This window comes from Peromyscus californicus, unplaced genomic scaffold (assembly GCF_007827085.1).
Source record: "Peromyscus californicus insignis strain IS unplaced genomic scaffold, ASM782708v3 Scaffold_4__1_contigs__length_199733344, whole genome shotgun sequence".
In the NCBI taxonomy this organism is placed as follows: Eukaryota; Metazoa; Chordata; class Mammalia; order Rodentia; family Cricetidae; genus Peromyscus; species Peromyscus californicus.
Genome location: NW_026294562.1, coordinates 74675060 through 74702983, shown reverse-complemented (window position 1 = coordinate 74702983; position 27924 = coordinate 74675060). Strand labels below are relative to the sequence as shown.

Here is a 27924-nt window from a genome sequence, read left to right as displayed (position 1 = left end):
AGTATGCATGCTGCATATATGTGTGTGTGTGTGTGTGTGTGTGTGTGTGTGTGTGTGTGTGTGTGTGTGTGTATGTATATGTATATGTGTAGATGTGGCTATCTCAGGCAGCCAGAAGAGAGCTGATCCTCCTGTAGCTGGCGTTCAGGCAGTTGTGAGCAGGCCCATGTGGGTGCTGGGAACTTGTAGCTAGAGTTTTCCTGCCTGGCCCACAGTCAGGACAAATCTCTCTCACCTGCCAGTCCCACAGCCGCTCAGACCCGACCAAGTAAACACAGAGACTTATATTGATTACAAACTGTATGGCCATAGCAGGCTTCTTGCTAACTGTTCTTACAGCTTAAATTAATCCATTTCCATGAATCTATACCTTGCCACATGGCTCGTGGCTTACCGGCATCTTCACATGCTGTTTCTCATCGTGGCGGCTGGCAGTGTCTCTCTGACTCAGCCTTCCACTTCCCAGCTTTATTCTCCTCCTTGTCCCGCCTACACTTCCTGCCTAGCCAATGGCCAATCAGTGTTTTATTTATTGACTAATTAGCAACACATTTGCCATACAGAACATCCCACAGCAGGAACTGAAAGAGCAGGAAGTATTCTTAACCACTAAGCCATTATTCCAGCTCCTTCATTTGATTTTCAGAGACAGGGTCTCACTCTAGCCCAGGCTGGCCTGGAGCTTGATATCCTTTGCCTGTGCCTGCTGAATGATGGGTTTACAGGCATGTACCATTATACCGGCCTCCTTTGATAGTAACTTTAGTATGACTTATGACTATAGGAGACTCTGAAGTCAGTTAATCTCTGCAACATGCCTGTTGTGGCTTTTGTTTATTTGCTCTCTTTCTTCTCTCTTATGATTATTGTGTGTGTACATGTGTGTATGATGTGTGTGTGTGTGTATGTGTGTGTGTGTGTGTGTGTGTGTGTGTGTGTGTGTGTGTGTGTGTGTGACAGAGAGAGAGAGGGAGAGGGAGGGAGACTGTTGGTGCCTGTGTGCCATAGTGCTCTTTTGGAGGTTGGATTCCTCTTTCCACTGTGGCTTCAGGGGATAGATCTCTGGTCTTCTGACTTGTGTTTACCCACTGAGCCCTCTCGCTGTTCTTTTCTTTGTATGACAGGGTCTCACTTTGTAGCCCAGGTTTATTTTGAACTCATGATGATTCTCCTGCCGTAGCCTCCCAGATGCTGGGATTATAGGTATGAGCCACCAACACAGATATACATATATACATATATACATATATATATATATATATATATATATATATATATATATATGTTTTTTGAGTCAGGGTTTCTCTGTGTAGCTGTGGCTGTTCTGGATCTCGCTCTGTAGCCCAGGCTGGCCTTGAACTCACAGAGATCCACCTGACTCTGCCTCCTGAGTGCTGGGTTTAAAGGTGTGCACCACCACAACCCAGATAGATTTTTTTTTAAGTTTAAAATATAATTATTGAGCATTTAGGCACTAGGTTGATTTTGTGAATTATAAAAACATATTGGTGGAGACAATTTGTAATTTTCTTTTGCTAGATTCTTTGATTATATTTTAAATAGTGTTCTTATTATGAATTTTTTTATGAGACTGCTTATCACAGCTAAATAGTATAAGGCATTCTAAAGTGTACATTTTTATCTCCTGTCCAGATTAAGAAGTGAAACATGACCAGTGACTTAGAGGTATTTTTGCCATTTTTTCCAAGCATGTCCTTCCCTTGAAGGGAATCAGCTCCAGTTTTGCTACTCCCTTGAAAATTATTGCTTTTCTTGGTATAAATTCCTAAATAGTATGTTGCTAAGATTTATATTTTGGAGGTTTTTATTTAAATTTCATTAAATTATTTGTGTTCTCTCTCTCTCTCTCTCTCTCTCTCTCTCTCTCTCGTGTGTGTGTGTGTGTGTGTGTGTGTGTGTGTGTGTGTGTGTGTGTGTGTGTGTGTTTATGTGGGTGGGTGTGCATGCATGTGCATGGGTGTTTGGAGGCCAGAGGTTGAGGTTGGGTGTCTCCCATGTGTTTCTCACTTTATTTTTGGGTGCAGGGAGCTGAACCTGGAGCTGATGGAGTCAGCTGGGCTGACTGGCCCATGGGCTCCAAGAGCCCCCCCAGAACGGGGATTACAGCTACATTACTCCTGGCTTTTGCATGAATGCTGGCGATTTGAATTCAGGCACATAACTGTTGAGCTATCTCCCTCGCCCATGTTCTGGGGTGATCATATTGTGAAAATATCTTTTACATTCTTTGGCAAGTTATTCCTGAACAGCTAATCTCTTGTTTTTAAATCTTTTCTTCTGTTTTTCTTGAGACATGGTCTTACAATGTATCCCTGGCTGGCTTGGAAGTTGCTATGTAGATCAGACTGATCTAGAACTGAGATCCGCCGGCCTCTGCATCTTGAGTGCTGGGATAAAAGGCGTGAGACACTATACTTGGAACTTTTTCTTCTTTGTATTATTTATTTTATTATTATTTTGAGACAGGGTCAAACTATGTGATGCTGGCTAGTCTGGAATTCACTGTGTGAATCAGGCTAGGCTGGCTGAGAATTTAGAGATCCACCTGCCTTTGCCTTTCAAGTGCTGGGATTAAAGGCATGCACTAGCATGCCTGGCAGTTTTATTTATTATTGATTTTTAAAGATGAAGTCTCATATATCCCACATGGGCTTCAAACTTGCTGTGTACCCAGGGGTGACCTTGAACTTCTGTTCTCCCTCCTCCTCCTGAGGGTCAGGATTACATGCATGTGCCACCATGCCGGCCATCTCTTCTTTTTATTGTTGATGTTTTGAGATTTACCTATGCTGATAGATGAAACTAGAGTTCCTTGTTCTTCCTTTATTTGAATATTTCATGATTTGTCTGTCTTCCCCTCACTGGGTTATTTAGTTTTCCTTCCTTTCTTTTTTTTCCCTGTTAGAAATAATATTGCTCTGAGTTTTGTTGTGTATTCTGCTTTTGGTAGGCTTTAGAAATGTCCTTCAGCACAGAGGAGAAGAGCATTTAGTCATTATGTAACCATGCTAAGTATTTTAATAACACTCTCCTACCTGTCCACATTTACATACATATATCTCTAATTCATTTACATACTGACAAGATAATTTCACAGCTGGATGTTCTGAGCTAAAATTCATTTTCTATTATGTAAATGACATGTATGAAACTTCTGAATTATTTTTCTCCAATTTCAGTCACATCTCAGAGCAGTGAATGAATTGCTGAAATCAGTCAGGAGCCCGAGAGTCACGCTCCGTTTGTTAGTATTTTTATTATTATTTATTAGAGATCTCGAGCGTCTGCTTCACTGTTGTGCAGTCAGCCGTCCTAAAGGCTGGCCGACTGGTCTAAGACAGCAGCAGTGCACAGTCCCCCAGGACCCTTCGTGCTGATGATATTCATTGCTCTGTTCCTCTCGTCGTCGGCCCTCGGGGTAGACCGGCAGCAGCATTTGCCTGAGTTGCCACACTGCCTTCATGTAGCCTTTCTGCTTTTCCCCGTGCCTCTCATCTCACAGGGCCTCTCTTCTGGGAGCCTCCTTGCTATTCTGGAGTCCTCTTCTTTCTCCTGAATAGTGGGGCCATCTTTTCAGGGAGCGCCTGGAAGCCAAGAAGATAAATCCCCAGGTCAAGGGCCTTACTTCTTCAGCTGTAAAGCAAGAGCCAGAGGAATTTGCCTCATTATGTGTTTGGGTATTGTGAGTCTCAAGTGAGATAGGCTCTTTTATCAAGACTCTTTTACTTATACAACTCTGCCAGCTTATGGTAAAGGGAAAAATCTATCAGCTTGTGCAAGAAACACTTTTTATAAGAACCCAGCATTCTGAAACCGAATGTGGATGTTATATGGGGTGTGAGCTCTCTCATCAGCATTTCTCTTTGCATATCTCCTTTACCTATTTCTCTTTGATTTTTTTTTTTCCTTTTTGGAGATGGAGGTCTCGTGTAGCCCAGGCTGGCCTCAAACTTCCTATGTAGCCAAGGATAGCCTTGAACTTTTGATCTTCCTGCCTCCCTCCTGAGAGATGAGATGACAGGTGTGCACCACCATACCAAGTTCATTGGTGCTGGGGAGGAGTTCAGTGGTGCTGGGGAGGAGTTCAGGAGTGCTGGGGAGGAGTTCAGGAGTGCTGGGGAGGAGTTCAGGTGGTGCTGGGGAGGAGTTCAGGAGTGCGGGGGAGGAGTTCAGTGGTGCTGGGGAGGAGTTCAGTAGTGCTGGGGAGGAGTTCAGGTGGTGCTGGGGAGGAGTTCAGGTGGTGCTGGGGAGGAGTTCAGTGGTGCTGGGGAGGAGTTCAGGAGTGCTGGGGAGGAGTTCAGGAGTGCTGGGGAGGAGTTCATTGGTGCTGGGGAGGAGTTCATTGGTGCTGGGGAGGAGTTCAGGTGGTGCTGGAGAGGAGTTCAGGTGGTGCTGGGGAGGAGTTCAGTGGTGCTGGGGAGGAGTTCAGGAGTGCTGGGGAGGAGTTCAGTGGTGCTGGGGAGGAGTTCAGTGGTGCTGGGGAGGAGTTCAGGAGTGCTGGGGAGGAGTTCAGGAGTGCTGGGGAGGAGTTCATTGGTGCTGGGGAGGAGTTCATTGGTGCTGGGGAGGAGTTCAGGTGGTGCTGGAGAGGAGTTCAGGAGTGCTGGGGAGGAGTTCAGTGGTGCTGGGGAGGAGTTCAGGTGGTGCTGGGGAGGAGTTCAGTGGTGCTGGGGAGGAGTTCAGGAGTGCTGGGGAGGAGTTCATTGGTGCTGGGGAGGAGTTCAGTGGTGCTGGGGAGGAGTTCAGGTGGTGCTGGGGAGGAGTTCAGGTGGTGCTGGGGAGGAGTTCAGTGGTGCTGGGGAGGAGTTCAGTGGTGCTGGGGAGGAGTTCAGTGGTGCTGGGGAGGAGTTCAGGTGGTGCTGGGGAGGAGTTCAGGAGTGCTGGGGAGGAGTTCAGGAGTGCTGGGGAGGAGTTCATTGGTGCTGGGGAGGAGTTCAGTGGTGCTGGGGAGGAGTTCAGGAGTGCTGGGGAGGAGTTCATTGGTGCTGGGGAGGAGTTCAGGTGGTGCTGGAGAGGAGTTCAGGTGGTGCTGGGGAGGAGTTCAGTGGTGCTGGAGAGGAGTTCAGGAGTGCTGGGGAGGAGTTCAGTGGTGCTGGGGAGGAGTTCAGTGGTGCTGGGGAGGAGTTCAGGAGTGCTGGGGAGGAGTTCAGGAGTGCTGGGGAGGAGTTCATTGGTGCTGGGGAGGAGTTCATTGGTGCTGGGGAGGAGTTCAGGTGGTGCTGGAGAGGAGTTCAGGAGTGCTGGGGAGGAGTTCAGTGGTGCTGGGGAGGAGTTCAGGTGGTGCTGGGGAGGAGTTCAGTGGTGCTGGGGAGGAGTTCAGGAGTGCTGGGGAGGAGTTCATTGGTGCTGGGGAGGAGTTCAGTGGTGCTGGGGAGGAGTTCAGGTGGTGCTGGGGAGGAGTTCAGGTGGTGCTGGGGAGGAGTTCAGTGGTGCTGGGGAGGAGTTCAGTGGTGCTGGGGAGGAGTTCAGTGGTGCTGGGGAGGAGTTCAGGTGGTGCTGGGGAGGAGTTCAGGAGTGCTGGGGAGGAGTTCAGGAGTGCTGGGGAGGAGTTCATTGGTGCTGGGGAGGAGTTCAGTGGTGCTGGGGAGGAGTTCAGGAGTGCTGGGGAGGAGTTCATTGGTGCTGGGGAGGAGTTCAGGTGGTGCTGGAGAGGAGTTCAGGTGGTGCTGGGGAGGAGTTCAGTGGTGCTGGGGAGGAGTTCAGTGGTGCTGGGGAGGAGTTCAGTGGTGCTGGGGAGGAGTTCAGGTGGTGCTGGGGAGGAGTTCAGAGGTGCTGGGGAGGAGTTCAGTGGTGCTGGGGAGGAGTTCAGGTGGTGCTGGGGAGGAGTTCAGGTGGTGCTGGGGAGGAGTTCAGGTGGTGCTGGGGAGGAGTTCAGGTGGTGCTGGGGAGGAGTTCAGGTGGTGCTGGGGAGGAGTTCAGGAGTGCTGGGGAGGAGTTCAGTGGTGCTGGGGAGGAGTTCAGTGGTGCTGGGGAGGAGTTCAGGTGGTGCTGGGGAGGAGTTCAGGTGGTGCTGGGGAGGAGTTCAGTGGTGCTGGGGAGGAGTTCAGTGGTGCTGGGGAGGAGTTCAGGTGGTGCTGGGGAGGAGTTCAGAGGTGCTGGGGAGGAGTTCAGTGGTGCTGGGGAGGAGTTCAGGTGGTGCTGGGGAGGAGTTCAGGTGGTGCTGGGGAGGAGTTCAGGTGGTGCTGGGGAGGAGTTCAGGTGGTGCTGGGGAGGAGTTCAGGTGGTGCTGGGGAGGAGTTCAGGAGTGCTGGGGAGGAGTTCAGGAGTGCTGGGGAGGAGTTCAGTGGTGCTGGGGAGGAGTTCAGTGGTGCTGGGGAGGAGTTCAGGTGGTGCTGGGGAGGAGTTCAGTGGTGCTGGGGAGGAGTTCAGTGGTGCTGGGGAGGAGTTCAGTGGTGCTGGGGAGGAGTTCAGGAGTGCTGGGGAGGAGTTCAGGGGTGCTGGGGAGGAGTTCAGGAGTGCTGGGGAGGAGTTCAGTGGTGCTGGGGAGGAGTTCAGGTGGTGCTGGGGAGGAGTTCAGGTGGTGCTGGGGAGGAGTTCAGTGGTGCTGGGGAGGAGTTCAGTAGTGCTGGGGAGGAGTTCAGTGGTGCTGGGGAGGAGTTCAGGTGGTGCTGGGGAGGAGTTCAGGAGTGCTGGGGAGGAGTTCAGGAGTGCTGGGGAGGAGTCGGGTGGTGCTGGGTATTGAACCCAGGCCTCATGCATCTTAGGCAAGCACTCTGCCAGCCAAGCTCCAGCCCTAGACCCTATTTATATTAGAAAAAGGATTCTGCTCAAAAGATGGCATTCTCATCTTTTAAGCCTACTCTGAGGTTCCCTGTAGTCAGTGGAGACTGACCAGCCATCAAAAAAGACTGGGTAGGGAGTCTGGTTCACATGTCTAGAGAAGAGGCTTATTGGTCCTGCTTGGCCAAGGACCTTCAAAGTCACCTAGTTCAAAGTGCATCACAGGGCCACTTTCCTAAATGAGGGGAGCAATCAGAGAAGCAGGGAGTGATGTTGGCAGACCACCTCAAGTTGGCTTTTTTTTATTTTTGACCATTCAACTCTTTATTAAACCAGTCAGAAGGCGTCTTGGCAAAGATACATCTTCATAGTGTACAAAAAGGTTATTCCACAACATTTCCCCCCTTTTGTGTAAATAAAAAGAAAAGGTTTTAACTGTAACAATAAAACTATATATAATAAGAACAATTTTCAAGTAAGAATTATATTCACAATGTCCAGTTCATACCTATTTGGCAAATTTGAAGAAAGTGCTGTATTATCTATCCTATCTTGGTGATAAATAAAAAGTTTTATGCCTAAACCATTTTTTAAACAAAGGTTATCTTTATTTTTTCATTTAATAACTATATTTATGATTCATTAATTATATTAATTATATTGATTTATTACATTCATGATATTATGTCCTGATACCTCTGTCCATTTGTGGGGCTTTTCTATCACACAAAACAGAAATTCTATACTTAGGAAATTATTGCTCTATATTACTTTCTTCTCCATCTTGAGATAATCTTTCTGTCTCTATAAATTTGCATATTCTATATATTTCATGTAATACAATTATATAGTATTTGTCCTTTTTTTAAAATGTAAAAACATTTTATGTATAACTGCAGGAGAAATAATACACAGATAGCTTGAACATAAAAACAGGTTATAATTCAAAAGTCCAGGGTTATTTGAAACTGGAAAGTATTTTCTCTGTAGAAAATAGTAAAAATGATAACATTTCCCAGTGAACCCTTTTAAGCCAAATAATAGCTGAATTACACATAAAAATAGTGTTGGCTTTTATCAGCACTGGCCAAATTGAAGTTAATGCCTACTGAACTTTGGTCCTCCATGCAGAAGGTCTACACATGTGTGGTTGTCTTGTTTATGTGTAAGCAGTATGAGAACTAGTGATTTAGGACATTTGGAAGAGGGGTGGGGCAGAGAGTGAGCTGGGGAAAGAAACTATAAAAAGGGAAAAGCAGGGCAGAAAAAGTCTCTTGATTGTCCGTCTCTTGTCATGGTCACCTAACAGGTTTGGTTTTGAAAGAAGGGAACCAGGAGAGAAGCAAATGGAGATCTCCTGGGGCCTCTGTTGCCCTTCTGCCCATAGCCTTTTCTTCTCTGTGTTGCTCCGCCCCCAGCTCCTGGCCTCGGAAGGTCCATCCTTCCCTCCCCTTCCCTTACATCCTCTGTCCCCCAGGCCTCACCCCTTCTCTCCCATGTATAGCTGAAGTTCTTGCTCAGAGTTCGACTGACCGGAAGGATCTGTGTTCCTGGTGTGTCAGAACTGAGCTGATACTTTGGGGGCATTTTCCCGAGGGAACGTCTTATCATTGTGGGGTAGGAGATGAGGGATAAAACATCTGTACTTAAGCTGTCGCTCTCTCCTGTTCCCTCCTACTGATCCTCTCCATATTAATGCACGCGTTTTTGTTCTTGCCTGGTGCACTGGGAACATGATTTGATTTGAACAGATGTCATTGTCATTCCAAAAACGGCGTGGGCGAGCTGTGCTGCTGCTCATGATTGTCACTGAACTCTGGACTCTGAGGAATAGAGCAGGCTTTCGTGACTTTCAGAACTATACTTGTTTGCTCGGGCAGTCAGAGCAGAATGTCACAGGTTGGAGGAGGCATTGAACACAGAATTTCATTTTCCTGTAATGCTTGAGACTACTGTGTGGGCAGGGCTCGTTTCTTCCACCCTCTTTCTTTGGCGTATAGATGGCTGTAATCCCTGTCTTGGGCTTCCCTTCCTTTGTACCTTTGTGTGCTTAAATTTTCTTATAATAAAACTAATTGTGGGGCTAGAGAGGTGCCTTAGCAGTTGAGAGCACATACTGCTCTTGCAGAGGGCCTGAGTTAGATTTCCAGCACCCATGTCAGGTAGCTCACAACACCCTGTAACTCCAGTTCCAGGGAAACCAATATTTCTGGCCTTTGGGGGCATTGGCATTCACATGTACATACACATACTGTACATAATTATGCATAACTAAAAATAATAAATCTTTTAAAAAATAGTAAATAAAACCAGTTATACTGGATTAAAGCCCCCCCAATAAATTCATTTTAATGTAATTCCTCTTTAGAGATTATCTCCAAATATGGTCACATCCCAAGGTCAAGACTTCAATATAAGCGATGGCTCAGCCCACAGTAGCAAGAACCTAACGCTCTGTTGAAACACTTATTACGAAGCTTTGCAGAGAGTTCTCTCCAGTCCCAGTGGTCTCTGTTGAGCAGTGACATGTTTTCTGAATGTGACTAACTAAGCAGTGAGGAGGTAGACTAGATGACATGATGGCCTGGGGTTAGGATTCTTCCTGAACCTTGGTTGCCAGATGGCCATTGCCTCCAAAGCAGTTGGACTGGCTAAGTAAGTTCTTGACCATAGAAAGCACTGAGTATAACTAATATTTCTCATTTCCTTTTCCTTCCTTCCTTCCTCCTCCTCCTCCTCCTCCTCCTCCTCTTCCTCTTCTTCACTTGCTTGCATGTGTTAGACTTGTGATTCTCTTGCCTCTGCCTCCTGTGCTGCGATTGTATGGACACGTACCGCCATGTACGCTTTGTTTGGATTTCTTTTTGTTTTCCTTTGAAGAACCTAAGTGATAGCCTACTACAGAACCTCCTAATTTCTACGTACATAGTTGTGAAAAAAAGAGGTAAACTTGGACTGTTCTCTTAAGTTAGTGTTTACTGAAACTGTAGTGACATTAGCAAGTTACCAGAAACTTCACTGTGAGACTGCAAAAGAGTTTTTAGTAGTAAAATATGAAAAAATTTAAAGTATGTTCAGTTGTGTGTTTTTTCCCCTTTGGACAAGGTCTCATTATTGCATCCCTTGGAAGTCTGGAATTTACCATATACTTACTTCATATATGAGTTCAGACTGGCTTTGAACTCATAGTGATCCACCTACTCCTGCCTCTTGAGTACTGGGATTAAAGGTGTGTGTCACCGAGCTCAGCTGTTCTCTCACTTTTACAAGGCCTACCAAAAACTGTCCTATTAGCCTTGGTGGCAAGACAGCATCTATGTAGAGCTGTTGTTTGTCATTTGAATGCTCGCTTCTGATGTGTGCAGGCAAGTGTACCTTCAGGGTTTAATGTACTGCACCTCTGACAGTTTGAATGTCTGGCTTTAGGCTGACCAGTTGAGATTTACTGACAGGAGGAACAGAATATAGAAGGAATGTCGATATGCTTGGCAAGTGGAAGAAAAGTAAAGCACCATGAAAAATATTTTTATTGGAGACCGGAGAGATGGCTAGCCGTTAAGAGTGCTTGCTGCTCTTGCAGAGGACTTGAATTCCCAGCTCACCACTGCCTGTAACTCCAGCTCTAGGGGATTTGATGCCCTCCTCTGTTCTCCCAGGCCACTGTCACACAGAAGGCATACACAGATAGACAAACATACACATCTGTAAAAATTTAAAAACAAGTCTTAAAAACAAAATACTTTTATTCATTGCAGTGTCCAGGTGGAAATAAAAGCTACAGTGAAATTCTTACTATACTTACATGTTAATTATTTGTTTCTTTTTATTTATTTGTCTGCCGCCTTTCTATATGATAAGCTCCAAAAGGATCGGGGCTGGAGTGCTGTGATTTTACTGTGTGTCTCTGTGTGCTGGCTCATAGTAGGGGCTGTTCCAAAATACTAAGCGAGTGCTTTTTGATTTAACAGATATTTATGGTGTGCCTACTGTGTGCCAAGGGCTGGAGGTGACACTAAAGGCTGTGGAAGGACCAAAACTTACAACTTTTAGGATAATAGACTTCAACCAATAGCATATATTAATTACCCAGCCATACAGTTTGTCCTCATAGACATAAGCTCCTGAAATATGGATGCTATGTGCCTGACTGGTTGGAGTTGGGGTCCCAGGATGGAAGGTATCTTTGAGGAAGTAATGTATGACTTAACGTTAGAAAAATGAGTATATAAGACATAGGCTAATGGAAAAGTCAGTGGGAGATAAGAGGCGAGGGATGAGAGGGGAGATGGTACATGGAGAGTAAGCAACTGCGCAAAGAAAATGTAGATGATGGATGTTCCTGTCATTTGTCTTCTGTATAAGATCTGCGATACAGTTATAGCTTCATGCAAGTGTCTATGAAAAGATTGCTTTAGGCTGGAGATTTAAAATGGGTCACAAAAGCTCTTTAAGCTAAAATACACTTTGAAGACCAAGAAGATAAGCTCAGTTAAGGCAAGAATTATCTAAATATAAAAAGTACAAAGATTCATTAGCAAAGATATATAACATCATGAAATATCAGAAATAGTTTGAAAATTGTCTTAATTTGGCAAGTCTCTTTGTTTAGTAACTGAATGAATTACTCCTCATAGTACTGAACAATCACAGACAGAATTCACTAATGTGGATCTCATTCATTAAAATAGTACTCCCCATCTGCTCTTCCCTGGTTTAGAATGGTGAATCCATCTCAGTCATTAAGATGGTAAAATATAGTATGCATGGGATTCTAAAACTGACTGTGTAGTCTTTCTATGGAGGGCTTCCTTGCTATGGGACTAATGACAAGAAATATTCCAAATGCTTTAGCATTGACTAAATTGCCTGTCATTAGCATTGCTTCAGTACTTACATGTACAGCTATTGAAAGCCCCGTTCTCAAGGGCATTAGAGACGGGCGCCTGTGCAGAGCTCTCAACTCCATGGCAACCTGGCTCCTAGGACATCGCTTTAGATAGTGCTTGTCTTAGCCAGTGTTATATTGCTGTGAAGAGATGCCATGACCACAGCACCTCTTATAAAAGAAAGCAGTGTTTAATTTCATCTTGTTTATAGTTTCAGAGGTATACTCCATTTTCTTCATGGTTGGGAGCATGGCAGCAGGCAAGCAGGCATGGTGTTGGAGAGGTAACTGAGAGTTCTGCATCTGGATGCATGGGCAGCAGGAAGAAACACGGGGCCTCTCGTGGGCCTTTGAAACCCCAAAGCCCAACCTCAGTGACATACTTCCTCCAAGGCCACACCTTCTCTAATAAGACAACACTCCTAATCCCTCTTAAACACTGCCACTCCCTAATGACCAAACATTCAAATATATGAGCCTATGGGGGCTGTTTTTTTTTTTCCCCAAGACAGGTTTCTCCTGTGTAGCTCTAGCTGTCCTGGAACTCCCTGTGTAGACAAGGCTGACCTCGAACTCACAGAGATCCTCCTGCCTCTGCCTCCTGAGTGCTGGGATTAAAGGCGTGCGCCACCACCCTGGGCTGTAGGGCCTATTCTTATTCAAACCACCACAGTACTCCAATTTGAATGTGTTTCATATCTGATTGTACCAAGCAGGAATAAATTCTTTATTGTCTACCAATAAGTCACATTATTACAATCTTGTAGGAAAACTGGCTGTGGCGCTCCATACCTGTGATCTCAGTACTCGGAGGGTAGGGAGGAAGATCAGAAATTCAAGGTCGTCATCTACAAAGTTGAATCTGGCTCAGTCAAGGCTGGTCTGGACTACATAAGACCTTGTCCCCAAAACAAACAAACCAAATAATAATAATAATAATAATAATAATAATAGCAATAAACCAAAAATCTGGATAGAGATTGTGATGGAAGTTCCACAGCCATGAGTTTATTAAGATCATTGAGTTATGTATTTACAAGCAGCTGGTTTTTGTTTGCTACTGGCCTGAAACTCGATATGCAGACGAGGCGGGCATCAAACTCACAGAGATCCACCAGCCTCTGCCTCCTGACTGCTGTATTTTTTAAATTTCTTTTAAATTTATTTTCATTTTTAAATTTAAAATTCTTATGCTTTTACTTTGAAAATGTATTTGTTTGTTTTAATTAGTTAATTTGATGCTGTGTTTTTGTATGTGTGTCGTTCATGTGCCTATGCTTGCATGCAAGTGTGCCATAGTCCGTGTAGAGAGGTCAGAGGACAGATCAGGTTTGGGTTTTCTCCTTCCTCCATGTAAGTGGGTTCTGAGATTCAACTGGTCAGGCTTGGTGGCAGGTGCCTTAATCTCTTGAGTCATTTCACTGTTCCCTAAATATATATTATAATATATATTATATAACATATTATATTTATATATTATATATAAATATATAATATATTATAAAATATATAATATAATATAATAAATATAGTGTATCATTTATACCTCATTAAAAGGCCTCAGAATCAGTAAAGCTGGGTGTTAAAGCATTAAACCTTTACTTCCAGCAACTGGGGTACAGAGGCAGGAGGATCATGAGTTCAAGGCTAGCCTGTGCTATATAATGAGTGAGTTACAGGCCAGTGGGGGCTACAGAGATCTTGACTCAAAACAAAACAATCCCTTCCCCTGTTGTGTGGGCATTTGAACTCTGTGGAAGTCAAAGGACAAGCGGTGGGAGCTGGGAGCTGGTACTTCCATTCCACCATGTGGATCCTAGGGTGTTGAACTCAGGTCATCAGGTTTGGTGGCAGCTACCTTCCTTGTTGAACCATCTCCCTGGCCCCTGATTTATTTTAACTAAAAATAAAACCAAGGGCCAGGGGTAGTGGTGCATATCTTTAATTCTAGCACCCAGGAGGCAGAAGTAGGTAGATCTCTGTGAGTTCGAGGCCAGCCTGATCTACATAGTAGGTTCTGGGACAGCCAGGGCCACATGGTGAGAGTCTTTCTCAAAAGCAGACAAACAGCTGCAACAGTAACTCAGGAGCCTGGGGATGTGGCTCACTGGTTAAGAGAACCTACACGGCCGCTCACAGCCGTCCCGAACTCCAGTCCAGGGCGTCTGATGCCCTCTCTGGTCTCCTCAGGCACTACATGCACATGGTGAACAGATACACATGCAGGCAAGACACTCACACCTTGAAAATAAAAACAATAGGGCTGATGAGGTGACTCAGAGAGAACACACACACACACACACACACACACACACACACACACACTTTCCCTCCTCCCGCCCCCCAGTGAAGTGTAAAAATCAGTGTTGGGCAGTGTTTAGCTGCTCCATTCTATTAGTAGCTCTGCTCTGGAAGTAGGCAGCTAATTGATGTTCAGTGATCAGATGATCAGGCCGTTCTTTTTTTTTTTTTTTTTTTTTTTTTTTTTTTTTTTTTTTTTGGTTTATCGAGACAGGGTTTCTCTGTGTAGCTTTGCGCCTGTCCTGGAACTCACTTGGTAGTCCAGGCTGGAACTCACAGAGATCCGCCTGGCTCTGCCTCCCGAGTGCTGGGATTAAAGGCGTGCGCCACCACTGCCCGGCTAAGGCCGTTCTTTTTGTTTCATCTGTCCCTCACGTTCCTCAGGTGTCTAGCCAGGGATGCTGAATGTCCTGTTCTTTTCTTTGCTCCTCTCAGCTTATTCTGTGATTTGATGTGTCAGAGTTTCTTGCCTCCCTTGAGACTGAACTCTGGTCTCCTTGGTGCAGATGGTTGCTCTTCCTCGGGAAAGCAATGCTTGATGCAACCACATGCATGTGACCCACCAATGGCTGCAAGCCCCCAAGAGGCTGCTTACTGTGCACACAGCTTATTTCTTCTTTGAAGGCAGAGCCAGCAAGCTTGCCTCATGATGCACTCTACTTTCATCCATTTTTCTGGCATGAACCCATTTTCCTTGAGCTCATTTTCCTCAGTGAATTCCTTTGGCATTGATAGTAATAGGTTGTTGTATACATCGACAGGATGGCTGCCACCAAGCCCGACCATCTGAATTTGATTCTTGGGGACCCAAGTGGTAGAAGGCGAGAGCTGACTTTCACAAGTTGTCCTCTGACCTCCACACACATGTTGTAACAGGAATGTACCCACACTTACAACACACACATAAATAAGTATGAAAAGATAAAAGATACCTTGGGCTATTGAGATGTTTCAGTGGGTAAAGGAGCTTGCCGCTATGCCTGACAACCAGAGTTAGATTCCTGGGACCTACATGGTGGAAGGTGAGAACTGACTCCACACTGGTTGTCCTCTGACTTCCACATGAGCACTCCACATAACATGAATGTCCGCCTCCCCCACCACACTAAATAAAATGTAAGAAAGTTTAAAAATGACAACTCTGATAATCAGGTTCTACTTCCCAGGTCTACTGAGATGGGGCCCTGCCCCAGCTCTCCTACTCAGAAAGGACTGTGGCCCTGGGATGCTGGGTGTCCCTGCTCATCAGGCTACCTGGCCTGGTGAAAGTGAGTCAGTCATGGTCTTCCTTTTTGAAACTGAAGAGACAGGTCTCTTGATGTCAGAACCATGCTTTGAAGAAGAGTGCTCGTTCTCACCAAACGTCTTTGTTTGCTCTGTGGAATCCCTAGAGTCAGTAGCCATTGTGATCCCCTCCTCTCTCACACTAGTGGTTTTCCCGCCAGGATAGCCAGGTCTGCTCACCTATACTCATTTTCTCTGTCAATCAGATGCTGGGCCTCAGCATTTTCTCCAGAATGCCTTTGCCTTTCTTGTAGTTTGCAGCAAAGACAGGCTGAGAAGTACTCAACTCTTTGAAAGTTCTGCTTTACTTTTTTTTTTCTTAACAATTGTGCCTTTGAGTCATATTTGTCTTCTTAAATTTTACCATAATCAGTCAGGTAGAGTTTAGCAATGACATTTGACTTAGAAATAGCTTCAGCTAAATACCCAGTTTAATTATTCTTCAGTTCTCCCTCTATAGAACAGTAGAGCGTGAACACGCTTCAGCCACGGTCTTTTCCCTCTTCGTAACAAAGCTGGCCTCCTCTCTGTTGTCCAGCAACATGTTCCTTATTTCTATCTAGGACTCCTTAGGATTGCCCTTCCCATATCTTCCCGTGTGTCGACACCTTGCTAGGGATACATAAGCATCCCCTGAGAAGACTGAAGCTCTCTCTTCAGGTTTTCGTTTCTAAGCTGTCAGTGGAATCACCTTTAAAGGGTCATTCATGACAGCGTGTATCTCCAAACTCCTGCTACAGCCATAACCCAGTCCTCCACAGTCACAGGTATCTGCTATAGCAACCTTTGCTTCCTTGTCTACCATCTGTGTGAGCTGGGACTCTAAAGAAACAAAGCAGGGGTAGGGAAGTGAAGGGAGAGGAAAGGTTCACTATGATGTGAACTGGATACAAGCTGGAGGACCAGCAAACCCTGTGGAATGGTTCCAGGTCAGGCACCAGTACCCCAAAACTGGAAGAACCAGTGCTATAAGACCTGGTCCAGACCCCAAAGTTCAAGAACCACTGTACCTATCTCTCAGGGCAGGAGATGACCCAGGGGGTGCATTAATTAGCCTTTCCTCTTTGTTCTGTTCTCTCTAGTCCTCAGCACACATTAGTGAGGGCACTGGTCTGCCGCTTTCAATGCGGATCCCGTCTTGAGACAGCCATGTACACACACCCAGAAATGTACCAGTGTAAGGAGTCTGCCCTGCCAGCCAGCTCCCAAATAATGACATGGAGACTTAGTCATTATGAAAACTAGGCCTTAGCTTAGGCTTGTCTCACTAGCTCTTATAACTTAAATTAACCCATTTATATTAATCCATGTTTTGCCTCATGGCTTTTTACCTTTCTTTCATCTTATACCCCCTGTTTCCTCTCTCTCTGGCTGGCGACTCTGCTTTTCTTCTTTCCAGAGTCCTTTCTGTCCCTGGAAGTCCTGACTAACCTCTTCCTGTCTAGCTATTGGCCATTCAGCCTTTTTATTACACCAATCACAGCAAATACATCTTCACACAGTGTACAAATATCCCACAACATACCAGCTATCACGATATCACTCAATTAAATTGACATATAAAAGTAACTATCAAAGAATCACTTAAAGGTATATCACAGAGGCAGGTGGACCTCTGTGAATTCAAGGCTAGCCTGGTCTACAGAGAGAGTTCCAGTACAGCCAGGACCACACAGAGAAACCCTGTCTCAAAAAAAAAAAAAAAAAGCCAGGTGATGGTGACACACACCTTTAATCCTAGCACTCAGGAGGCAGAGGCAGGCGGGCAGATCATTGTGATTTGCCTGGTCTATAGAGCCAGTTCCAGGACAGCCAGGGCTACACAGAGAAACCCTGTCTCTCAAAACCAAAATACCAAACCAAACCAAAACAAACAACAAAAAAGGTACATCATACAACACTAAAATTAAAAACTGGGTGCCATCGTTAGTGGTGGTGGTTTGTTGCCTGAGTCACAGTTCCACTTTGTTACCCATAACAGCCTGAGGTTGGGGGGTTCTTTTCAGAGAATTCTACTCACATGAGGTTGGGACTCGTGTGTGTGTGACTATGGATACATGTGTGTATGGTGTATGGGTGTGTGTATAACTATGGATGCATGTGTGTATGGTGTATGGGTGTGTGTGTGTGAGAGAGACTATGGATACATGTGTGTATGGTGTATAGGTGTGTATGTGACTATGGATGCATGGGTGTATGGTATGTGTGTGTGTGTGTGTGTGTGTGTGTGTGTGTGTGTGTGTGTGTGTGACTATGGATGCATGTGTATATGGTGTGTGTGTGTGTGTGTGTGTGTGTGTGTGTGTGACTATGGATGCATGTGTGTATCGCAAATTTAATTGGTCTTAATTAAAAACCCGGAGTCAGATATCAGGGTGAAAGCTGAAAGATCAGAGAAGTAGAGCAGCCAGCCACTAGAGAGGATGTTACCTCTACTGAGTCCTCAGACTGAAAGGAGCCGAGTTCCTGTCTCCACCTTACCTTATCACTTCCTCTCTCTGCCCAACCATACCACTTCCTGTTTCCTCCCCCCAAGTACTGGGATTAAAGGCGTGTGCCACCACTGCCTGGCCTCTAGTGGCTAGTTCTACACTCTGATCTCTAGGCAAGCTTTATTTGTTAGTGCACAAACAAAATATCACCACACATGTGTGTGGTATATGGGTGTGTGATTATGAATGCATGTGTGTATGGGTGCCTGTGCAAGTGTGTGTATGTGCCTATGGAGGTTGGAGATGGATGTTAGATGTCTTCCTAGATTGGTCTACTTTCTTTACTGAGGTAAGATGTAGGTGGAGTTTTTCATAAGGACTATTGGTTGGCTCTGTCTCATCAGTCAGCTCCCAAATACAGAGACTTAATATTAATTATAAATGCTCTGCTGATAGCTTAGCGTGCCACTAATTAGCTCTTACAACTTAAATTAACCCATTTCTACTAATCTATGTGCTTCCTCAAGACTTGTTTACCTCATCTATGAACTTCCCATGTTGCTTCTTCCACGTCTGGCTCAAGACTCCTCAGACTCTGCCCTTTTTCTTTCCAGCATTCTCTCTGCCTCAAAAATCCTGCCTAGATATTGGCCAATCAGCTTTTTATTAACAATGAGTGCAACATATTTTCACAATGTACAGAAGGATTATTCCATAGCATTTCCCCCTTTTTGTTTAAATAAAAAGGAAGGTTTTGACTTTAACATAGTAAAATTATATACAACAAAAATAGTTATCAAGTAAGAATTACAGTTACAATATGCAGTCCATTTGTATTTGGCAAATTTAGAGAAAATACTTTATTGTCTATCTTTGTGGGTCTAAAATTTTATACCTAATTTACTTTCTGTCATAACTAAGGAAAACTGTAAGTTTAATTATTTAGTCTTGAACTCTATCAAAGACTCCAAAAGCATGAAATGTTACCTAATGACAGGGACATCTAGCTTCTGTAATGTTGGGGCATTCAACTCTGGCCTACAGGCCTGGTATAGTTGATTGACATTTCTGAGAAGCAGGGAATTTTGAAGGACTGTCCTACCTGACCTTGGCAAAGTTTGGCAGTCGCTTTTATTTTGCATCCTGCTGGTCCAGTTTGGATAGTACCCTGTCAGCAATTGAGGCAAGGGCAGTTTTTTGCCCAAATGGCTAGCTTTTGCCATCAAGAAAGCAAACTCCGTATGGAGGTTCTTCAATGCCCATCATCTTCTCTGAAGTAAATAGATGTTGTAAATAGATGTTATCAGGAGTGCATGTCTCACTGTCAAGAAAAGTCTTATGTTATTAAAACATTTTAAATGTCATATTCTGTAGATCTTTGAAATGTTTGAAGACCATCTATCTATCTATCTATCTATCTATCTATCTATCTATCTAAATATATGTTTAACCTTGAAAACATACCTAATATGACTATAAGTTAGACTATTATAGATGACTATTAATCTGTATTTTTAAATTATACATTACATTTTTAACTGAGCTGTATAAACTCAATGCCCCAAACAAGAGCAGTATAGCAAAAATAACTTTAGATCTGTATTAATAAACCAAAATCCACACCAATGTAAAATATTTAAGACTAGCAGTTGCTGTTTTATTTTAAAAGTAGATTCAATAACCTACCTTATTCTGTTATTTCTATATCCCCTCTTTCCTTTTCAGAACAAGATCCCTGAATCTAATCTCCTTTGTTCAGCTTTTTTCTGACCACTACCAATAACAACTTGTAACCAACCCCCCCTTAAATGATAATAAACATCCATAACCCATCTTTTGGGAATGTGGGCATTGTTCTTTAGACTACTTCCTATTGTTTGTGGGCACTGGTATCTTTAGGGGAACCTTGAGAAAATTAAGATAATTGTTAGTCTTGACTGGAGTGGTTTGTGGGGCTAGATCATCTCAGCCAGCATCCTTGAAGCTGTTCTGGATGCAGAATTTGAGGAGATTGTAACAGAGGCATTTTGAGATGCTGGATCACCTGGACCATCTGTTTTCATTGGTGTCTGGTCCCCTTGTTCTGAAAATACATAAACTTTTAAAGATAACATACAAGTATGGAATATGTGGTGTGTACAAGTCAGTTAAAGATGATTTTTTGTTTTATGTTTGAGCAGGTAAAATACACATTACATATTTTGTAGGGTTTTTTTTTTTTTTAGGTTTATTTCTTTATGTCTGTAGTCAGGATTTTCAGGGGTCTTCCTTAATCAAACCTGATCATCTTTAACCTCATCTATGAATTTCCCATGTTGCTTCTTCCATATCTGGCTCTCGACTCCTCAGACTCTGCCCTCATTCTTCCCAGTGTTCTCTCTGCCACGAAAATCCTTCCTAGCTATCGGCTAGTCAGCTTTTTTATTAACAATGAGTGCAACACATTTTCACAGTGTACAGCAGTAAGGTCTTTTATTGAATCTAGCTAGCTAGTCTAGCTAGCCACTGTGCCCCAGGTCTTTGCCTCCCAATCTCTGGGATTACAGGAGAGCCACTATGCCAGCCTAGCTCTTTCAGAATTTCTTAATTCTGTGTTATGGTGTGTGAAACAGGCTGGGTGGCATGTGCCAGACCTGATGAGCCATCTCTCTGACCCTCTGCCTAGCTTTCTGTGTGGGCTCATGCTTGTAGCGCACACTACCCACTCAGCCATCTTCCTAGCTTCTCTACTGTGTAGCAGAGGCCAGGATGAAGCAGGGTCAGAGTTAGTTAAGAGGAGGTTTTAAACAGATCTAAATGTAGGGTTAATAGAAAATAAAGACGCTTAAGGAGAGTCCATTACCCAGGAGTGTTTGATGTGGGCTTTTCAAAAGAATTAGGATTACGTGTCTGTGTGGTACACACGCAATACTATTTTTCATGACTTCTGAAGTCATGTTTGGAGGGATAGCTAAGGGTTATTTTCTTTTCAGTCTGATGCACTTTAGATGGAGTTACAGCTGATAAGGAAGTGTAGCTCAGGGCTAGAGAGCTGGCCTACCATGAACTATAGCTCCAGACCCTTTTTTACCATTTTTTTTTTAGTACAGAGACATACTAGTGATATATATCTTAGTTTTTTCTATTTCATAATGTCTTTCTTTTCTAAAATAGGCTGCTGTGGTGAAGGCAGAACAGTAAGACAGGGGAATTAATAGGCTGTAGGAGGGAAAGAAGTCTGATCAAAGCCTCTGGCCAGCTGGGAAACAAGAATCCCAGCACAGTTATCTGTTATCAGCATTGGCTGTGAAGGCTGCTGGCAGAGACAAAATTGCTTTTATTTATTTTTTCCTTTGTGGTGTTTGTAGTGTATGTGTATGTACATGTCTGTGTCTCTCACACACAGTAATAATAGTAATACAAAAAGAGAATGATAAAACAGCAATGAACCATGCTTAAGGCCTAAGCCTATATGTCACAAATGAAACTGAACCTTTGTTTACAGTAAAAACATCCTAACTTCTCTACATCCCTGTGGCCCAAGATTTACCCTTCCAGGTTCAATCCCCAGCAATACAGAAAAAAAAGGAAAGTTCTCTAGTCAAAAGAAAAATGATTACTCCTGGAAGCATGGGGATGTAGGAAGGAGCGAAGGTCAGTGGGAAGGGAAATAAGTTGGTAAATATAAATGAATTTGGTTTTATATGGAGTTTAAATTTAATGAAGAATTAAAACACAACAGTAACAGCAACATTAGAGATTTTTTTTTTCAAGACAGGATTTCTCTGTGTAGCTTTGAAGCCTGTCCTGGAACTCGCTCTGTAGACCAGGCTGGCCTCGAACTCACAGAGATCCGCCTGCCTCTGCCTCCCCAGTGCCGGGATTAAAGGTGTGCGCTACCACCGCCCAGCAACATTAGAGAATTTAACAAGGAAAAACAGAAGAGGAGGAGGAGGAGGAAGAAGAAGACAAAATACAAAAAGAATTTTCAAGGTTACTATTCCAAGATCCTTTTGTTCTCTAGGAATTGGTAAAGATTCTAGTTTACATTAGGTTTAATAGATTAAGGTTCATTTCCTACTGTGTAAGGACAAACAGTAATAAAAGATTGTAAAAGCTGTCAGAGTAGGAAAATGAAATAATAGTTAAAGACTTAATTCAAAAGAAGTCAGGAAAGTAAAAGGTATACTTGGAATGGCTGAGAAAAGTAGTAACAAATGATAGATTTTGTCTAGACATTGGAAGTGGCATTTCATATAAAAACCAAAGATTTTTTCACACTGGAAAACCAAAATCTATTTACATGCCACTTTCAAGATAAATCCCTTACATAGCATGGATTATATGTACTGAGAAGCAGAAAGTAAAGAGTCCTGGAAAAGAAACTGCCAGGGTCAGACATGGTGGTGCACACCTTTGATCCTAACACTCGGGAGGAAGGGGCAGAGGTAGAGGTAGGCAGATCTTGAGTTCTGGGCTAGCCTGGTCTACATAGTGTTAGAGACAAATAATAATCTCAGCGTTGCACAAAGGAACATATGAAAAAGCAAAAGTAGCATGGCAGGGCAATTCTTTTTGGGAAAAGGATGCACCAAGACGCATCCAGTTGGCCAAGATGGCTTCTGTCTTCTGGGCCTGACGTAGGTAGGTATTCTTTGTCTCATCCCATTGGCGGGGGCGCGGCTTCACAATTTGACTTGGTTGTCTGGTCAGCACAGAGGAGAAGAGGAAAGTTTCTGCCTTTTACAGAAAACGTTTCTCACAATAGTGAGTTTTAGGCAGGCCAGGACTGCATGCTGAGACCCCCCCGTCTCAAGGGGAAAAGTATGAAAATTAACCTAATGAAAACTGATATAGCTGTGTTAATATCAAAGTAGGTTTAAGGCAAGAAGCATGGAGAGAAAACATTCAAAACCCATAGGATGTTCAAATCACCAGAAGATAATTAGAAGCTGTAGCTGGGTCAGGGGCTGCAGTTCGGTGGCAGACACTTGCCTAGCATGCACAAGGTCCTGAGTTAGCTCTTCAGCACTGGGGGGGACTGTGCATCTGATACAACCTTCAAGTCTATTAAGAGCAGTTAGTCACTTGGTTTACAATCTCCCTTTAGATGTCGGTTTGAAGTGACAGGGAAACAGGTAGATGTTCTTATTCTTAACTTCATAGAGAACAAAGGAAAAGTGAATAGATTTAATCTTTTTTTTTTTCCCTTTACCAGTACATTTCATCCTCTGAAATCACTGGTACAGTGTAGAGACCTTTCCGTGGCTGTCTGAGGTATAAACTGCAGAAGCCCTTCACGCCTTTGAGACTTTGGGCTGGCTATGGTGGCTCTCATGTTCAGTCCCAGCACTTGGGAAGTGGAGGCAGGAGGATCAGAAAGAGTTCAAGGTCATTCTTCGTGGTGAATTCCAGGCCTGTGTGGATTATGTGAAACCTTATCTCAGTAATAACAACATCAACAACAATAATTTGAATCTTTGTATTCAAATTTTATGTTATAAAAGAATAGCTAATCTCCACCCCATCTTTGGATTAGTGTGAGTGTAACTTGTGTGTCTGGTCCTTATAACCACACCACTGTGTGAGTGTTACGGCAGTGTTGTGCTCTCTGTTCCTAGGAGTGGACCTAGGAGAGGTAACTCTGGCCTGAGGAATCTTGCCTCCAGCACTAGGCCATCGGTATAAATAAACAATGGAGATCCAGCAGTATACCTAGTCTATTCATTTTCTTCATGAGTGGTTTTCACCATTTCACATGGACGATTATATGGAGAGATAAATTGGAAAGCATCTGAAAGAGCAGCCGAGTGATGCCTATAAAATCAGTAATTGTTATACTGGTTTTTTTTTTTTTTTTGGTTTTTCGAGACAGGGTTTCTCTGTGTAGCTTTGCGCCTTTCCTGGATCTCGCGCTGTAGACCAGGCTGGCCTCGAACTCACAGAGATCCGCCTGCCTCTGCCTCCCGAGTGCTGGGATTAAAGGCGTGCGCCACCACCGCCCGGCTGTTATACTGTTTTTAAAAAGCCCTCAAACAAAATTGAAAGGACTAGTGCCAAGCAATGGTAATCGTTTACTATCTCTGCTCTTCTCACAGGAGAGAACTAACCGAGTGGAGTTGGAGTTGAGCCGAGGACTTTGCGTAGACTAAGGGATGGCGGTCAAAGTGTGTCAAGAGAACTTTAGTTTTATCTGTAATGTTTAAATCTTCTTACAAAAAGGGACGGGGGAGTATATTGGAGCTGGAGATATGGCTCAGTAGTTCAAAGCACTGGTTGCTCTTGCAGAGGACCTGGGTTTATTTCCCAGAATGCACCTGGTGGCTCCAGTCCTTCCTAACTCCAGTTCTCGGGCTCTTTTTCTTCCCTGTGTCCTACAGTGTAGTGACGCTTTCAGTCTCCAGAGGAGGGCTCTCCACTTGTGTTAGCGTTGCATTCCCTCACATTTGGGCTGATGGAAGTGTTCCTGTTGTTCTAAGAATTGGAGCTAGACTCAGACCGTTCGTTCTTAAGAACGTGCCAGAACGGTCATCCCCTCTTCTTTTCTGTCCCATTCCCAATGCCCTTCTCCACCTCATCCCTACTTCCCCTCTTATCGTTAACCAATCACATTAACTTCCGGCTTAGTTCTCCTCTTGTTTTTGTATAAATGAATCTACGTATGTATATGAGCTTATCACACCTTCTTTTTTTGTTTTTTGTTTTGTTTTGTTTTTCGAGGCAGGTTTCTCTGTGTAGTCTTGGTTGTTCTGGAACTCAGCCAGGCTGGCCTGGAACGCACTTGCCTCTGCCTCCCAAGTGCTGGGATTAAAGGTATGCACTACCACTGCCCAGTCACACCTTCCTTCTTCTATGGAGGGTAGAGCAACAGAGGTTCAATATCTTCCTTTCTGGAGGGGGATGTTCCATCCCCAGTGGACGCCTGCAACAGCAGATAACAGCTGGCACTGTAGCAGCATTAGGATGCTCTGTAGGGCTGTCAGTCTGTAATCCAGCTGAGTATAAATGGGCAGGTAACATATACAGCATGGATGCTCTGGACAGAGGGGTGGTTCAGTGGTAAGACAGGGTGGAATGTCATGTGGTTTCATTACACTATTCAGAATGGCATGCAATTTATTTATTTTTGAGGTGCTAGAGATTAGACCTGGGATCTTGTACTTGCTGGGCAAGTGCTCTACCACTGAGCTATATTCCAGCCTCTTCCTACTTTATTTTAAAATTTATTTATTATTATTTGTGTGTGTGTGTGTGCGCGCGCGCGTGCACGCGCACCACAGTGGAAGTTGGAAGACAACATAAAGGAATCAGCTCCTTCTTCCACCATGGACTCCAGAAATCAAGCAGGCTGTCCGACTTTTGTGGCAAGTGCTTTTACCCACTCAGCTACCTCAGTGGTCCTTACTTAAATTTAAAAAAAGATTTATGTTATTTTTATTTTATATGTGTGTCTCGCCTACATACATGTCTGTTCGCCATGTGCATGCAGTGCCCATGAGGCCAGAAGAGGGTTTGGATCACATGAAACTGGAGTTCTGGATGGTCATTAGCTGCCGTGCAGATGCTGGACCTGGGTTTCTGGACTGCTCAGCTGTCTCTCCAGTCCTCCTGTCTCTACTTTTTTTTTTTTTTTTTTTTGTTTGGTTTTTCGAGACAGGGTTTCTCTGTGTAGCTTTGCGCCTTTCCTGGAACTCACTTGGTAGCCCAGGCTGGCCTCGAACTCACAGAGATCCGCCTGGCTCTGCCTCCCGAGTGCTGGGATTAAAGGCGTGCGCCACCACCGCCCGGCTCTACTTTATTTTGATATAAGAGTCTTTCTGAGATGCCCAGGCCTTACAATCCTCCTGCCTCATCCTCCTGAGCAACTGGAATTACAGACCACCATGTCCACCTTGACGACCTAGAATTGAAAACATCCTAATTGTTTATTTCTGAAATTTTCCGTTTGGTGCTTTTAGACTAGAATTGACCACAAGTGACTAAAACTGTAGAAAGTAGACCCACTGTGAAGAGGAACTGCTGCACTTTTGTGTACTTTGATTTAATAAAATATATCTTATATTATCATAATGGCAGTATGTGTTTCTTAATGACTGGGATATATTCCATAAGCAGTCATCATTGTAGGACTTCTTTGGGACATCATTAGGACACCAACCTCTTGATATAGATCAAATCACTTGACATAGCCTCCTGATTCAGTCCAGAACCGTGATAAATAGGACATAAGTATGACATAAGAGCCTGCTGCCAGCATTATCTTGATGTGATGTTTTATAGAAAACTTAAAAACAGTTTTGTTTTTAGATTATTTTGTTTTATGTTGTAGGCGTTTTGCCTGCCTGTATGTATATGTACCAGATACATGTCTGGTGTCTGTGGAGGTCAGAAGGGGTATCAGATCCTCTGGAACTAGAGTTACAGATAGTTGTAAGCTGCCGTGTGGGTACTGGGAACTGAACCTAGGTCCTGTGCAGAGCAGCAAGTGTGAGAAACAAAGGAAAATGATGGTAGGTCTGGTGATGCTGCTCAGTAAGAGTGTGTGCCTAGTGCACAGAGCCTGGACTCAGGGCTCAGTAAGCTCCGTAGGAGTGAGTGCCTAGTACACAGAGAGTGCCTAGTACACAGAGCCCTGGACTCAGGGCTCAGTAAGCTCCGTAGGAGTGAGTGCCTAGTGCACAGAGCCTGGACTCAGGGCTCAGTAAGCTCCGTAGGAGTGAGTGCCTAGTGCACAGAGCCCTGGACTCAGGGCTCAGTAAGCTCCGTAGGAGTGAGTGCCTAGTGCACAGAGCCCTGGACTCAGGGCTCAGTACCATCCCCCTCAAGCAAATACTCCATAGCAAACTGATGGCAAATGTAACACATTGTATATATTCAAATAAGTCCTGTCCACTGGCGGTACAGTGAGTTCCTTCCTACCAGCATTCCCCATCACTACAAACATGATACAGATCAAATCAAAATGAATGACACATTGAGGTGTGCCATTACATCATGAGGCAGTGGGAATTTCCCAGGTCCAGTATAATTTTATGGAAACCATGTCATTGGATGCATCTCATAGTGTGGCGCATGACTGCGCAGCTACATTACATACATTAGTAGCACAACTGAGCTTTTCACTTAATACACGCAAGATTCATTTCTTACCCTGGACTACTTGGGTGTTTTGCAGGCGTCGTGCGCTGCTTTTCGGTTGGGCTGTGTCCTTTGGCACCAGCACAATTGTGATAGCTCCTGTTTCCCCATAGCCTGGCCACAAGAGTTTGCTGTGTCACTCACATTTCTCTGAGTGAGACTGGGCATCTTCTGTCTAAGGGATTTCTTTATTGTGTATTTTACATTTTGTTACTGTTAGGTCATTCACTCCCAAGCCAGCAGCAATCTAGGAATACCATCCATTCATTAGATTTTTTTTTCTTTCTTTCAGATCTCCCATGGTGGCTTATTTTAATTCGGCAGAAAGCATTGGTGGGCAAACTCCCAGGAGACCATGAAGTCTGTAAAGTTACCAAAATTGCTGTTTTGTCTCTTTCTGAAATGGAACCTCAGGAGCTTGAGCTGGAGGTAAGGTGGCATCAGGGAACTGTCACAGAGACGCTAAGACGTGATAGCAGATATGAGGATTTGGTTCGGTAGACTCTGGATGCATGTGTCCAGAACTGCATGTTTAAAATAATTGATGTAGTCTTCAAACCTTGCAACAGACTCCTTCAGAACCTGTGAAATGCAGCATGTAAGACAGAAGCAGAGCTGCTTTGGTCGAGGTGATGTTGAGGGAAAGATATCTTCAAATAACATGAAAATGAAGCTTCCATCACGTGGCACAACTGGCTTTTGCATGTGCATGTGTGTGCACATGTGGAAGACAGGCCAACATCACATGTCTTCCTCTAGCACTTTTTTATTTAGTTTTTTTTTTTTTTTTTTTTTTTTTTTTTTTTAGGTGTAGAGGATTGGAGACAGGGTCTCATTATGTAGCATTATGTAGCTCTGGCTGTCCTAGAATTCCCTTTATAGACCAGGCTGGCCTTGAACTCACCGAGATCCTCTCCTGCGTCTGCTGGGATTAAAGGCGTATGCCACCATGATCAACTTGGCACTTGTTTTTTTGAGATAGAGTCTTTCACTGAACGTGGTGCTCACAGGTTGCCTAGACTTGTCTGGCCAACACATCTGCCTTTTCGACCTCTCAGTGGTGGGGTTGCAGGCACATGCCTCCTTGCCTGGCTTCCCACATGGGTGCTTGGGTCCAGCATGGGTGCACACACACACAGGTCCTCCAGCTTCTGTGACAGACAC

General features: G+C 44.2%; 1 protein-coding gene across 5 annotated transcripts in view; it reads left to right on the top strand.

The window, feature by feature from the left end:
* Inpp5f (inositol polyphosphate-5-phosphatase F) overlaps positions 1-27924 on the top strand; it is a 97263-nt gene that overhangs the window by 34036 nt on the left and 35303 nt on the right. For all 5 annotated transcript variants that reach the window (XR_008212950.1, XM_052712745.1, XM_052712746.1 and 2 more), the window contains exon 3: positions 27053-27189. Coding sequence is in view for 4 of the 5 variants with exons in the window: in XM_052712745.1 (XP_052568705.1) it covers positions 27053-27189 (137 nt within the window). In the remaining variant the exon portion in view is untranslated. The remainder of the gene's footprint in view (positions 1-27052; positions 27190-27924) is intronic.